The sequence below is a fragment of the Bufo bufo genome, chromosome 7 (assembly GCF_905171765.1).
Source record: "Bufo bufo chromosome 7, aBufBuf1.1, whole genome shotgun sequence".
In the NCBI taxonomy this organism is placed as follows: Eukaryota; Metazoa; Chordata; class Amphibia; order Anura; family Bufonidae; genus Bufo; species Bufo bufo.
In genome coordinates this window covers 184616924-184633012 of record NC_053395.1, presented here as the reverse complement: position 1 = coordinate 184633012, position 16089 = coordinate 184616924, and the positions used below count along the sequence as shown (strand labels likewise).

Below are 16089 nucleotides of genomic sequence, written 5' to 3'. Positions count from 1 at the left end.
TGGGGGTTTCTGACGGAGGTGTTGAATCATTTTGGGTTCCGGGGACCTATTCTGTCAGCTATCTAAATCTATACTCCCTTCCATCAGCTCGAGTATTGGCATCCGGCTTTTATTCTAAAAGTTTTGATATAACGAACGGTACCAGACAAGGTTGCCCTTTGTCACCGTTGGTGTTTGCGCTGGTGATGGAACCCCTGGCAGAAAGAATCCGCTTGGACCCAGGTATTTTAGGTATACATGTGGGGAATGCTTCACACAAAATAGGACTATACGCCAATGATGTTCTGCTATCACTCACTAATCCAGAGAAATCTCTCCCAAATGTCATGGTAGTTTTAAAGGAATATGAACAAGCCTCTTTCTATAAACTTAATGTCACAAAATCGCATATTCTCCCATTTGCGATTCAAGAACCTCTCAAAAGGGAGCTTCTGGCGAAAACTCCATTTCAATGGGCGGAGGATGGCATAATTTATCTGGGCATTTCACTAACACCTCGAATACTAAATTCGGTGAGGAGTAATTTTAATTCCCTGAGAACAGAATTGATAGCAGATTATGCCGAGTATTCTAAGCTATTTATGTCATGGTTGGCCAGAATTAATGCAGTCAAAATGATAATTTTGCCCAAGATTCTCTATAGACTTAGATGTATACCTCTTATCATACCACATAAAATATTAAAATCGCTGCAGTCGGACCTTTTAAGATTTATATGGGATAACAAAACACCAAGAGTGGACCGACGAGCCCTACACCCAAAGCTGAGGGAAGGGGGATTGGGGGTCCCGGATCTCACTCGTTATTACAAAGCGAACCTCATTGAACAAACGAAGGAGTGGTGGGCGCCTTCCTCGCCACAGAGATGGCATGAAAATCCACCTACACAAAATTGGGCTCTCTCCCAGGCTTTCTTGCTGCCCTTTCCCTAGAGGCGCCTAAATTTTCACCCCCTCTCTTGACTATGCGTGCGGCAGCTTGGACCTGGTATCATTGTATAGAAAAAGAGAAGCTTTTCTCTCCTAAGAGATCTGAGATCCCATTGGTTGCCCTTACGTATGGGGTTCCAGATCTTTCATTAGATAAATGGGAGAAAGCGGGTATTATATGTTTGGAACAGCTGTATGAAGGTGATACTATGAAAACATTTGAGACCTTGCATCAAACCTATGGAATACCTAATACTTGTTTTTATCAATATCTCCAAGTTAGGCATATGCTACACAGAATGAGACCTCCCATTGATTCATTGAGTAGAACTACCTCTTTTAGTAAATATTTCATTAGTAAGACAGGTCAGGGGAAAGGCCTGGCGACTGCGTATCAAGCACTTGACCCTACATTAGAAACAAAAATTAACTTTATGGTGAAGTGGGAAGAAGAGTTGGGGAGCTCTTGGACAGTCGAGGAGTGGAGGGATGCTTTCCATTGGACGATAGCTACTGCCAAATGCATTAATCACTTTGAACAAAATAGGAAAATACAGCTTAGATGGGTTCTTGACTCCAGCCCGTATAGCTCACATGGACCCTGAATACAGCTCAAACTGCTGGAGGAAATGTGGGAAGAGGGGAAGCTTATACCATATGTGGTGGTCATGCCCTATTATTCTCCCTTTTTGGAGGAAGATTTTTGACCTTATCTCGACGGTGGCGGGCTTCCAGATATCCCTCGGCCCTCCATTAGCTGTGTTGTCCATTGGAATAGGAGATCTACCTTATTCCCATAGACAGGTTATAATGGGCATTCTCTCAGCTGCAAGGAAGCTTATTGCGACCTCCTGGAAACTGCCCATTACTCCTAAGTTAGCTGATGTGATCTCACTGGTAAACCAATATATGCAACATGAATATATATATGCAGACTCTTACTCTGACCGCTTAAAAGCTCACAAAAGATGGGACTTGTGGAACTCCTGTCCGTTTGCAGCTAAAATTTCCTCTTTGGCTTTGTAGTGACTGATAATGTGGTATACATGGTAGGAGAGAACGGTGGATAGATAACTGTGTAGGAAATAACTATATAGTGGCACGCTATAGTATAGAATAAATTATATTTCGTAGAAGGATCACAAGTTCTGGATTTCAATCTATTAGTATGTTCTTGGATTGGTGTAGGGTAAAAAATATACATAAACCTCTCAAATGTATGTATACTAATGCCAGAAGCCTGACTAATAAAACTGGTGAACTGGAATTAGTGATGTGTGAGGAGGACTATGACATAGTGGGAATAACTGAGACATGGCTGGATGATAGCTATGACTGGGCAGTTAATGTACAAGGTTACAGTCTGTTTAGAAAGGATCGTCAAAACCGGAGAGGGGGAGGGGTCTGCCTTTATATAAAGTCCTGTCTAAAGCCCACAATCCGAGAAGATATAAGTGAGGGACATGAACATGTGGAGTCACTGTGGGTAGAGATACATGGAGCTAAAAACAACAATAAATTACTAATAGGAGTTTACTATAAACCACCTAATATACCAGAGTCCACAGAAAATCTACTACTAAACGAGATAGACGAGACGGCAAATCATAATGAGGTGGTTATTATGGGGGACTTCAACTACCCAGATATAGACTGGGAAACTGAAACTTGTATATCTCATAAGGGAAACAGGTTCTTGGCAATAACCAAAGACAATTACCTCTCCCAACTGGTTCAGGACCCGACTAGAGGGACGGCCATACTGGACTTAGTATTAACCAATAGACCTGACAGAACAACAGACGTGCAGGTTGGGGGACACCTGGGAAATAGTGACCATAAAGTAATAACCTTCCAATTATCATTCAAAAGAGCATTTCTACAGGGAGGAACAAAAATACCAAACTTCAAAAAAGCTAAATTTAGCCAACTAAGAGAGGCCATAGGCCAAACTAACTGGGACAAAGTTCTCACAAATACAGACACAAAATGGGATATCTTTAAAAACATCCTAAAATCTCATTGTGAGAGGTACATACCGTATGGTAATAAAAGGTTAAGGAACAAAAAGAAACCAATGTGGATAAATAGAACTGTAAAGAAAGCAATAAATGACAAAAAGAAAGCATATAAAACACTAAAACAGGAGGGTAGCACGGAAGCACTGAAAAACTATAAGGACAAAAATAGAACATGTAAAAAACAAATAAAAGCGGCCAAACTAGAGACCGAGAGATTAATTGCCAAAGAGAGTAAAACTAACCCTAAAATGTTCTTCAATTATATAAATGTTAAAAAGTATAAATCTGAAGGTGTTGGCCCTTTAAAGAGTAATGAGGGGGGAGTCGCAGAGAGCGACGAGGAGAAAGCAAAGCTGTTAAATATTTTTTTCTCCAATGTATTCACTGAGGAAAATAAATTGTCAGTGTCACTACCAGAGCTTTGGGACGTTCTCACAGCTCTGTTTCTCCACCCCTGTGATGATGTCACTACTAGAGCTGGGAGGAGTTCTCACTGCTCTGTTTACTTTTGGTTTCCTTCCTCCCAGCTGTTCCTCATGCGTTTGATTTCCCTCTCTTTATATCACCCCTCCTCCTATTGTAGGGCGTGGATTATAGTTCTCATTTCAGTTGTAGCTCTGGCTTTAGTATCTTCACTTGTAGCTATCAGTTCACTGGACCTGTGTTCTGCTGCAGCAAGCACTCCGGATATTGCCAGCTGTCCTTGGATCCGTCTTCTCTGCGGCTGCAACACCTTCAGCTAAGTGTACAGACATTGTTGTGTACCAGATCATTTTCTGACTGGATCTGAGGTGGCCACGGTTCCCTCCATATACTGAGTAGGGCACCGGTGGCCGTGCCCCTTCCACTATTGTAGGGGTTACAGTGGTCATCAGTCTTAGGTACGTGGGCATGCCTTGTTCCGCCATTTGGATCCGGGCATATGCTTAGCAGCATAGGGAGAGCTTTGAGGGTCTGACAGGGGTCACCCTTTATCCTCCCTAGTTTGGGTCCGGTCAGTAGCTCTTTTACTGTGTGTACTATTGTTGCTCACATACAGCCGTGACATTATAATCCACCAAAACCGTCCTTTTTTTTACATAGATCCGCTTTCTGGCCTGGTTGACCGCATGCAGGGTCTTTTTTTGGAAGTAGCGGATCTCCGTCAATCTATGACTCAGCTTCAAGCATTGGGCTCTGCTCCGGCTCATGGAGTCTGTTGCGAGCCAAAGGTCTCACTTCCGGAAACGTTCTCCGGGGGCAGTGAGAATTTTGTTCGCTTCAGAGAGGCATGCAAACTCCATTTTTGCTTGTGTCCCCACTCCTCTGGTAATGAGCAGCAGAGGGTGAGGATTGTCATCTCCCTGCTCAGGGGTAATGCTCAGACTTGGGCTTTTTCGCTGCCATCAGGGGATCCCTCCCTTCGATCCGTGGAAAGATTTTTTGTGGCCCTGGGGCAGATTTATGATGACCCGGATCGTGTTGCTCTGGCCGAATCTAACTTACGTGTTTTATGCCAGAACAAACTGTCTGCAGAGCTTTATTGTTCTGAATTTCGGAGATGGGCAGCTGATTCGGGTTGGAATGATGCTGCACTCCGGAGTCAGTTCTGTCATGGTCTCTCAGAGAGATTGAAAGATGCGTTTGCTTTCCATGAGAGACCAACGTCCTTAGAGTCTGCCATGTCATTGGCGGTACGCCTTGAGAGGCGTCTAAGAGAAAGAAACGAGACCTCTCTGTCCAGCCATTGTCAGTCTAGGGGCAGTGGTGCGGACTCATTCAGTGTGCAGGGGCCTCATCCTGTCTCGCTCCCTTCTGAGGAGGAGCCCATGCAGCTAGGTTGACTTGCCCCTGATAAAAGAGGATTTAGTCCTCAGAGTATGGTGTGTTTTTGTTGTGGGGGCATAGGTCATTTGGCAAATGTTTGTCCGTCTAGGAGATTCTTGAACTGTACTAAGAGCGATAATAAGAGAAAAACCTCAAAAGGTAGATCATCAAATTCTGCTTCATCTGCTACTTTGGGCAAAGTTGATGTAGGAATTGATGCTTTTCCTCTGACCTGCAGTTCCCGTTTTCTCCTGTCTGCCAGGGTGGCGCTAGAGAGCAAAGTCATTTCTTGTGAGATTTTTGTCGATAGTGGAGCGGCCGTCAATCTTATTGACACTCAATTTGTAGCCATGCATGGTTTTCAGGTTTGCACATTAGAAAAGGATATACCTGTTTTTGCTATTGACTCTGCTCCACTCTCACAGAGATCTCTGAAGGGCATTGTTCACAATATCCGGCTAGCTGTAGGTGACACTCATGTGGAGGATATATCTTGTTTTGTCCTTAACGGATTGCCTTCTCCTCTAGTTTTGGGGTTACCCTGGCTCACTAGACATAACCCCACTATTGATTGGCAAGGAAGGCAAATAAATGAGTGGAGTGACTTTTGTAGAGAGAATTGTCTCACAGCGACTTTTGCAGAGGTGTCTACTAAAACTGTGCCATCATTTCTCTCTGATTTCTCGGACGTGTTTTCCGAGAGCGGTGTTCAGGAGCTGCCTCCTCACCGGGAGTTTGACTGTCCCATTAACCTCATTCCCGGGGCCAAGCTGCCAAAAGCACGCCTCTACAATCTCTCACAACCGGAAAGAATCGCAATGCGAACTTATATCTCCGAGAGTCTCGAGAAGGGGCATATTCGTCCCTCAAAGTCACCTGTGGCCGCGGGTTTTTTTTTTGTTAAAAAAAAAGATGGCTCTCTGAGACCTTGCCTAGATTTTAGGGAGCTGAACCGTATCACGATTTGCGATCCCTATCCCCTTCCTCTGATCCCGGACCTCTTCAACCAAATTGTTGGGGCCAAGGTGTTTTCCAAATTGGATTTGAGAGGTGCGTACAACCTGGTCAGGGTCAGAGAGGGGGATGAATGGAAAACGGCCTTTAATACCCCTAACGGGCATTTCGAGAATCTCGTTATGCCTTTCGGCCTGATGAATGCTCCGGCCGTCTTTCAGCATTTTGTTAATAGTATTTTCTACCATTTAATGGGGAAATTTGTATTGGTGTATCTTGATGATATTTTGATTTTTTCCCCTGATGTTCAGACCCATCAGGATCATCTTTTTCAGGTTCTGCAGATTCTGCGGGAAAATAAATTGTACGCCAAGCTGGAGAAATGTCTTTTTATGGTATCGGAGATTCAATTTCTGGGTTTTCTCCTCTCTGCTTCTGGTTTTCGCATGGATCCGGAGAAGGTCCGTGCTGTACTTGAGTGGGAGCTTCCTGAGAATCAGAAGGCATTGATGCGCTTTCTGGGTTTTGCGAACTATTACAGAAAGTTCATTTTGAATTATTCCTCTGTTGTCAAACCCCTTACTGACATGACAAAAAAGGGGGCGGATTTTTCCTCTTGGTCGGAGGAGGCGCTTGCAGCCTTTTCTAAGATTAAAGAGAGTTTTAGGTCTGCTCCCGTCTTGGTGCATCCCGATGTTTCCTTACCTTTTATTGTTGAGGTGGATGCTTCCGAGGTGGGTGTGGGTGCGGTTTTGTCCCAGGGCCCTTCTCCTGCCAAATGGCGACCCTGTGCCTTTTTCTCTAAAAAACTCTCCCCGGCAGAGAGAAACTATGATGTGGGAGATAGGGAGTTGTTGGCCATCAAGTTGGCTTTCAAGGAATGGCGCCATTGGTTAGAGGGGGCCAGGCACCCTATCACCGTTTTTACCGACCATAAGAATCTGGCATACTTGGAGTCGGCCAGGCGTATGAATCCGAGACAGGCCAGATGGTCTCTGTTCTTCTCCAGATTCAATTTTGTTGTTACATTCCGACCTGGGATAAAAAATGTGAAGGCTGATGCTCTCTCTCGCTGTTTTCCGGGAGGAGGAAACTCCGAGGACCCGGGTCCCATTTTGGCGGAGGGGGTAGTTGTTTCTGCTCTATATTCCGATTTGGAGGCCGAGGTCCAGGCTGCCCAGACTGAGGCACCTGCCCGTTGTCCTTCTGAGAAGTTGTTCGTGCCTCCTGAGCTACGTCACAAACTCTTTAAGGAGCATCATGATACGGTTCTTGCTGGTCACCCCGGGAGTAGAGCCACGGTAGATCTCATTGCTCGGAGATTTTGGTGGCCGGCTCTTCGTAAGTCGGTGAAGGGTTTTGTGGCTGCTTGTGAGACGTGCGCTCGCGCTAAGGGCCCTCGTTCACGGCCTTCAGGTTACCCATACCTTCCCGTCCTTGGACACACCTGTCCATGGACTTTATCACGGATCTTCCTCGTTCCTCGGGGAAGTCGGCGATCCTGGTGGTGGTGGACCGTTTTAGCAAGATGGCTCATTTCGTACCTTTCCCTGGTTTACCCAATGCTAAAACGTTGGCGCAAGCTTTTGTCGACCATATTGTTAAATTGCACGGCATTCCCTCTGATATTGTTTCCGATAGAGGCACGCAGTTTGTGTCCAGGTTCTGGAAGGCTTTCTGTTCTCGCCTGGGGGTTCGGCTGTCCTTCTCTTCTGCTTTTCACCCGCAGTCGAATGGTCAGACTGAGCGCCTCAATCAGAATCTGGAGACATATTTGCGCTGTTTTGTGGCAGAGAACCAGGAGGATTGGTGTTCATTTCTCCCTCTTGCTGAGTTTGCTCTGAACAACCGTCGTCAGGAATCTTCTGATAAGTCACCATTCTTTGGTGCATATGGGTTCCATCCGCAGTTTGGGACATTCTCGGGAGGGGCTCTTTCTGGTTTACCTGAGGAGGAGAGATTTTCCTCGTCTTTGTCTACCATTTGGCAAAAGATTCAGAGTAATCTTAAAAAGATGAGTGAGAGGTATAGGCGTGTGGCTGATAAGAGACGTGTGCCTGGTCCGGACATGAATGTGGGTGATCTGGTGTGGTTGTCTACAAGAAATATTAAACTGAAGGTTCCCTCCTGGAAATTGGGTCCCAAGTTTATTGGGCCTTATAAAATCTTGTCAGTCATCAATCCTGTTGCCTTCCGTCTTGATCTTCCACGGGTTTGGAAGATACATAATGTATTTCACAGATCTCTCTTAAAACCATATGTCCAGCCCACGGTACCCACCTCTTTGCCTCCTCCTCCGATTTTGGTTCATGGCAATCTGGAGTTTGAGGTTTCCAGAATTGTGGACTCTCGCATTGTCCGCGGTTCTCTTCAGTACCTCGTTCATTGGAAGGGTTATGGTCCTGAGGAGAGGATGTGGGTTCCGGTGTCGGACATTAAAGCCACTCGCCTCATCAGGGCATTTCATAGGGCTCATCCTGAGAAGGTGGGTCCTGGGTGTCCGGAGTCCACCCGTAGAGGGGGGGGTACTGTCACTACCAGAGCTTTGGGATGTTCTCACAGCTCTGTTTCTCCACCCCTGTGATGATGTCACTACTAGAGCTGGGAGGAGTTCTCACTGCTCTGTTTACTTTTGGTTTCCTTCCTCCCAGCTGTTCCTCATGCGTTTGATTTCCCTCTCTTTATATCACCCCTCCTCCTATTGTAGGGTGTGGATTATAGTTCTCATTTCAGTTGTAGCTCTGGCTTTAGTATCTTCACTTGTAGCTATCAGTTCACTGGACCTGTGTTCTGCTGCAGCAAGCACTCCGGATATTGCCAGCTGTCCTTGGATCCGTCTTCTCTGCGGCTGCAACACCTTCAGCTAAGTGTACAGACATTGTTGTGTACCAGATCATTTTCTGACTGGATCTGAGGTGGCCACGGTTCCCTCCATATACTGAGTAGGGCACCGGTGGCCGTGCCCCTTCCACTATTGTAGGGGTTACAGTGGTCATCAGTCTTAGGTACGTGGGCATGCCTTGTTCCGTCATTTGGATCCGGGCATGTGCTTAGCAGCATAGGGAGAGCTTTGAGGGTCTGACAGGGGTCACCCTTTATCCTCCCTAGTTTGGGTCCGGTCAGTAGCTCTTTTACTGTGTGTACTATTGTTGCTCACATACAGCTGTGACAGTCAGATGACATGCAGAATGCAAAAATAAATTCCCCATTAAAAGTGTCCTGTCTGACCCAGGAAGAAGTACATCAGCGACTTAAAAAGATTAAAATAGACAAATCGCCAGGACCGGATGACATACACCCCCGTATCCTAAAGGAATTAAGTAATGTCATAGCCAGACCCTTATTTCTGATATTTGCACACTCTATACTGACAGGGAATGTCCCACAGGATTGGCGCGTGGCATATGTGGTGCCAATATTCAAAAAGGGGCCAAAAACAGAGCCTGGAAACTATAGGCTGGTAAGTTTAACATCTGTTGTGGGTAAACTGTTTGAAGGTTTTCTGAGAGATGCTATGTTAGAGCATCTCAACGGAAATAAGCAAATAACGCCAGCATGGCTTCGTGAGGGATCGGTCATGTCAGACTAATTTAATCAGTTTCTATGAGGAGGTAAGTTCTAGACTTGACAGCGGCGAATCAATGGATGTTGTATATCTGGACTTCTCCAAAGCATTTGACACTGTACCACATAAAAGGTTAGTATATAAAATGAGAATGCTCGGACTGGGAGAAAACATCTGTATGTGGGTAAGTAACTGGCTGAGTGATAGAAAACAGAGGGTGGTTATTAACGGTACACACTCAGATTGGGTCACTGTCACTAGTGGAGTACCTCAGGGGTCAGTATTGGGCCCTATTCTCTTCAATATATTTATTAATGATCTTGTAGAAGGCTTGCATAGTAAAGTATCAATTTTCGCAGATGACACTAAACTGTGTAAAGTAATTTACACTGATGAGGACAGTATACTATTACAGAGGGATCTGGATAGATTGGAGGCTTGGGCAGATAAGTGGCAGATGAGGTTTAACACTGATAAATGTAAAGTTATGCACATGGGAAGAAAAATGCAAGTCACCCGTACATACTAAATGGTAAAACACTCGGTAACACTGACATGGAAAAGGATCTAGGAATTTTAATAAACAGCAAACTAAGCAGCAAAAACCAGTGTCAGGCAGCTGCTGCCAAGGCCAACAAGATAATGGGTTGCATCAGAAGGGGCATAGATTCCCGTGATATGAACATAGTCCTACCACTTTACAAATCGCTAGTCAGACCACACATGGAGTACTGTGTACAGTTCTGGGCTCCTGTAAACAAGGCAGACATAGCAGAGCTGGAGAGGGTTCAGAGGAGGGCAACTAAAGTAATAACTGGAATTGGGCAACTACAGTACCCTGAAAGATTATCAAAATTAGGGTTATTCACTTTAGAAAAAAGACGACTGAGGGGAGATCTAATTAATATGTATAAATATATCAGGGGTCAGTACAGAGATCTATCCCATCAGCTATTTATCCCCAGGACTGTGACTGTGACGAGGGGACATCCTCTGCGTCTGGAGGAAAGAAGGTTTGTACACAAACATAGAAGAGGATTCTTTACGGTAAGAGCAGTGAGACTATGGAACTCTCTGCCTGAGGAGGTGGTGATGGTGAGTACAATAAAGGAATTCAAGAGGGGCCTGGACGTATTTCTGGAGCTTAATAATATTACAGGCTATAGCTACTAGAGAGGGGTCGTTGATCCAGGGAGTTATTCTGATTGCATGATTGGAGTTGGGAAGGAATTTTTTATTCCCCTAAAGTGGAGAAAATTGGCTTCTACCTCACAGGGTTTTTTGCCTTCCTCTGGATCAACTTGCAGGATAACAGGCCGAACTGGATGGACAAATGTCTTTTTTCGGCCTTATGTACTATGTTACTATGTTACTATGTTACAATCTGATGTATATGTCAATGATATACCTTGCATATGTTAGTGATTGTTGTTAGATTATGCAAGTGACATTTATTATCTGATATTCTTATGTTGGATTAACTATGTAACATCACAATATGAGTGTCAAAGTTGTACTTTGCAAATGTTAACATTGATTCTGGCTTATGCAAGTGACATATTTACTTTCTGATTTTCTTATGCTGAAAAATCAATAAAACTTGAAAGTTTAAAAAAAATAAAAAAAATCATACAATGTGATTTCCTGAATTTTTTAAAAAAATTCTGTCTCTCAGAGTGGGAATGCACCTACAATGTGAATTTCAGACCCCTCCATGATTTCTAAGTGGGAGAACTTGCAAAATCAGAGGGTGTTCAAATACTTCTGTTCCTCACTGTATGGTTAAAGCAGGTTATGCTAAAGTGGAATCAATATGTATATCTCAAATTGGCCTATGTTGGCCCTATGGAAAACTAAAAGAAAATCTATAGGATGAAACTGCTTTTGCTTTCCATGGCAACAAATCACAGCTCAGATTTCATTTTGTACTCGGCTCTCAAAAAAATCCTAAAAATGTAGGATTGGTTGTAGTAATGCGAAAAGAGTCCAATATATCCCCTCAAAGTGTTTCCGCATTAATAAAAACGTAACAAAGACAATAGTTAAACCCAAAATGACACAACCCCATATAATGTCCTGATGCTACAAAAAGATATCAGAGCTGGGGCTATATAGTCCTAGTCTTTACTTTCTCTCTACATACATTTTATATCCTGATAACTTCTATGCTTCCCCGTTCCCAATCTCATTTAACTCTCGCCCTTCTTCATTGTTCTGTTTGCCCTTTGTTTCTTTTCTTCTTCTTTTTTTATTGCTCTTGATATTTTTTTTCATAGAAAGTTTGTAGAAGTACAAACAAGAAAGACGTTACTTCTGGGGAGTGGAGGAAAAAGTTTTAGCTAATAGATGTTATAAGGTTGATTGCATAAGCCCAGCACTCGCCCATAACTATAACCTGTTGGTTATGGTTTCTTTAAAATGCTCATGATTCTGTCAAATGACTGGCAGTGGAATTAGTGGGCGCTGACGCATAATTCTCCTGCGATTGCTGCATTTGAAAGACAATCATCTTTTCTATTTTGTTTCCGATGCCCCCGCACCAGGTAAAAGGTTAGTTACCTTCATAAGACAGTACGTTTGATAGCGTGTAAAGCACGGAACCCCCAGTCTTCATTATAAACATGCCAAGCGCTGTGGTCATACCACCTGGACAGTCACTGTCCCGTCTACAATTTAATGATGATTTTAAAATGTCTCTGCTACTCTTGTAGCTGACTTCTTACAGCGTTGCCAGTAAAACTGTTTTTCACACAGTGGGATGTTGTCCCTGACAGCAATTTTTCCCGCTGTCATCCTTTTTATTTTCCTTATACTCCTCTTTTTACCCCTAGTGAGTACCTTTTATTATGTTGACATTGTATTTTTTACTATGTCCTCTGCATCCTTTTTGGAGTTTTATAAAACTATTCAACTCTTTACTATGTTTAGACCATGGCCAACAATCATACAGAAAGAAAAATGCATAGGTTCCTTAAGGCCCCTTTCACACGAGCAACCTTTCCGTGCGGGCGCGATGCGCGTCGTGAACGCATAGCACCCGCACTGAATCCTGACGCATTCATTTCAATGGGTCTGTGTACATGAGCGTTTTTTTTTCACGCATCAGTCCTGCGTTGCATGAAAAACGCAGCATGTTCTATATTCTGCGTTTTTCACGCAGCCCTGGCCCCATAGAAGTGAATGGGGCTTCAGTGAAAAACGCATTGCACCCGGAAGCAAGTGTGGATGCGATGCGTTTTTCACTGATGGTTGCTAAGAGATGTTGTTTGTAAACCTTCAGTTTTATCAAAACGCATTGCACCCGCACGGAAAAAACTGAAATACTGAATGCAATTGCAGACAAAACTGACGGAACTTGCTTGCGAAATGGTGCGAGTTTCACTGAACGCACCCTGAACGCATCCGGAGCCAATCTGCCACACTCGTGTAAAAGGGGCCTAACATTGTTTGTACAGCGTGCTGATATTTTATCCCAGGACTAGCAGGCGAAGGTAGACTTTTTGTATGGTGCTATGTGGTCAAGTTTCAAAAATGTCATTTGTAAGACAATTCTGCGCCTGTTGAAACCCCATCAAAAAAGTGAAACCTAACAGTTTTTATTTTTTTTAAAAATTGGAGTGGATTCCTAAAAAATCAAATGTTGATATTTATGCAATAGGCAGCCATAAGATATTTGCATTTTTGTTTGCTATTATCATTGCGGGCTTGTGTATGAAACCTTATTTTACCTTATATATTATCGAGAATCAATAAAAAATCTAAAGAAAAATTATAAAATTATGCAAAGAGACAGTTAAATAGACAGACAGATGCATATGGCAATTATCTATATAAATGATAGAGATAGATAGATAGATAATGTTGACCATGTATGCAATTTATTTCCCAATGCAACTAGGTCATTGTTCTTGTACAAAACGACTAATACAAGAGCCTTTGTACAGAAAGCTTTTCACTTACCTTAAATGCAGATTCAAGTCCATTTGACTCATCAAAAGCCAAGTTCAAAATTCTGCTCAAATGGTGGTCGAAGCAATTTATTTGTTGATGATATTTCATGTAGTCAACATGTTGGAAAAAAAAATTCGATGGAGAGTGAAAGATTTGACACAATGGGGGTCATTTATTATGGCCCACTATGCCAGTTTTTGGTGTAAAAAAGTCAAACAACCCTGTTGTGTGACTTTTTAAATGCCCGTTGTGGGCCTAATGTAGGTGCATGCAACATTTTTGGGGGCTCACTGTTTCCCTGTCTATGTTAGTTGACGTTTTGGTATTTCTTACCATGAGCCGCGTTTTAGTAGCACTATTTTTGCCTTATTATTAGTGTGCATTTTAGGAACTCGACCTGAGTGCTTGTTACATTTTCCTTCCACATACTTGGCTCTACAATTTGCACTCTATGTTCCCCTTATTGCTATGCTACTTGGAGAGAGTGCACTAAGTGGTACTCGAGATGACTCACTTTCCCTAGCTAGAGCGTTTCTTTGTTCGCAAAGTCAGGGTTCACCTTATTCGTGTACCCACTGGACACAGGAGGCTTAGTCTCACAAGCCCGGCTGTCTTGGGCGTCATCTCTGGTTTACTTTATTCCTCATTGTACCTGGACTAAAGGGTTATGTTGTAATATATATCCGTCTAATCACTGAAACCTCTTCTTGGGTATGGAAATGGGGGGCACTTACTGTTTATATTGTCTATAATGCTCTGTTCAATTGCTTTGTCCTTCTTTGCAATAAAAAGAGATTCAACAATAAAAATGTCAGTATCTGAAAAAAATACTTACTGCATTTGTATAATCCATGGGGTTGTATTTACTTTCCTGCAATATTCGCCAAATTTCATTTGATTCCTCACTCATGATATGAACTTCTTCACTGAGGATTTTACCTCTGAATCCTCCAATTTCTATTTTCTCCAGTTTCAGAAAGTCAATGGCTGCTATGAACAGTTCCTAACATACAGAAAATTAAAAATAAAGAAGAAAATCCTTCCAAAAAAAAAAAGCAGCGACCCCCCCCCCCCCCCCCCCAACAGCAGTTAATCATAAAAGAGAGACAACACTCATCAAAGCTTGTATTTGTCGTTTGCTGCCACATAGATGGTTCAACGTTTCAGGTACAAAGTGCCCTTCTTCAGGCTTAAACTGGTCACATATAACACTGCCATGCTTCCTACACAACAGAAAACTGGGACACATTCTATCTGGTTCTGGGTGTGATTTTATGTACAAGCAAGCCTTGATGAATGCTGTCTCTACTTTATGAAAAGTTGATAAACAAATGGCAGGAGGGTTAAAGGGACATGCGCCATATCCGCTGGAGAAGTTCTCTTGTCCACCCCCTTGTTATTTATTGCATACAGCAGGATGGAGGCTGTATGGCTATGTACGGAAACCCTAGGGCTCCTTTCCACTTGTGCTGTTGTACGGTGCCCCATTTATTATCATATTTTGGACTTATTCTTTCCTAGAAGCAATGTTTCTGGGAAGAAAAGCACCACAATACAGAATCCAATGGGTCTTATTCACACAGAATCTAACAGGAAGTATAGTAGAGCCATTTAAAAGTGCCATATTATGGCTGAATATAACCTGGATGTTGTATGGACCTATCATATGCTCGTGGGCACGAGAAGACTCTGGTGAGGTCCATAAAGAAGTTGTTTCAATTTTCACCACATCCTACATACAGTAATATGCTAATCTCTATATGTCAATCCATATACACATTTGAGTCACATTATTATGACTACCAGCTAATATCCAGAGTAACCACTATGTGCAGCACAGACAGCTAGACGGGCTGGGAGTGACAGTATAAGGTCCTGGTAGGTTGTCACAGGTATACGGAGCCATGCTGACTGCAGTGCATCCACAGCTGCTGGGTGCGTGGGGAAGGATCCATAGAGCGAACACAACAATAGAGGTGGTCCTACAGATGCTTATTTAGGTTCATATCTGGGGAATTCAACTCTTTCAACCAATGTTGTGACATGTCGCATTGTCTTTCTGGAAAATCCCATCCACCCAGGGGCGGACTGGGAACTTAAAGTGGCCGTTTTGTAGTCGGGTCCAAATTGATGGAAGGCAGGGCCAGCAATACCATATTGGGGCATTATACCACCCTAACAGAGCCAAATACCACAGTCTATCACAAAATACTGCCGCCAGGAGCACAAAATACATCCCCAAAACCTTCCACTGGCTGGCCGTGAGGAGGGCCCAGACGGCCCCCTGGGCATCGGCTCACTGGGAAATTTCCCTGTAAGGTCTATGGCCAATCCACCCCTACATCCACCCCAGGAAAAATAATCAGCATGTATGGGTGTACGTGATCTGCAAGGATGGATTCATACTCAAATCGAGTGCCTTACACATGGATGAGTGGGCCCAGAGACTGCCATGAAAACATTCCCCAGACCATAACGCTGCCACCACCAGCTTGTGTTCTTTCAGCAATGGTTTCAGGGTGTTTCTTCTCTGATGTTTCTCATTTGACATGTCAACGTCCATCTGTTGACCCCAGAGAAGTCAACCCTTTGTCAATCAGTGGAGGTCCAATTCCAACTTAATTAGCAGAGGTGCAGTGACCCATTCTTTTGTTTCGGAGACCCATACACAGTACCCATATTGTTTTAGACACGTCTGGTAGCTCCCTGGTTGATTTTGGTGGTGAGCTGCTCCACTGTAGCGTGTCTGTGTGCCCTCAAACACCTCTGTTGCTGATTTTAACCTCTCACATTAGTGGTACGCAGTGCTCTGCAGTTTCCATGCCACTTATTCACAATGGTGCAACTTTTCCACTGCTAAAAC

The 16089-nt window shown here is 43.5% G+C and overlaps 1 protein-coding gene across 1 annotated transcript in view; it reads right to left on the bottom strand.

The window, feature by feature from the left end:
• The window catches only part of LOC121008813 (dynein heavy chain 11, axonemal-like), a 489011-nt gene that overhangs the window by 451095 nt on the left and 21827 nt on the right, over nucleotides 1-16089 (bottom strand). The window contains exon 9 of the mRNA XM_040441508.1: nucleotides 14062-14229. Within this exon, the coding sequence (XP_040297442.1) occupies nucleotides 14062-14229 (168 nt within the window). The remainder of the gene's footprint in view (nucleotides 1-14061; nucleotides 14230-16089) is intronic.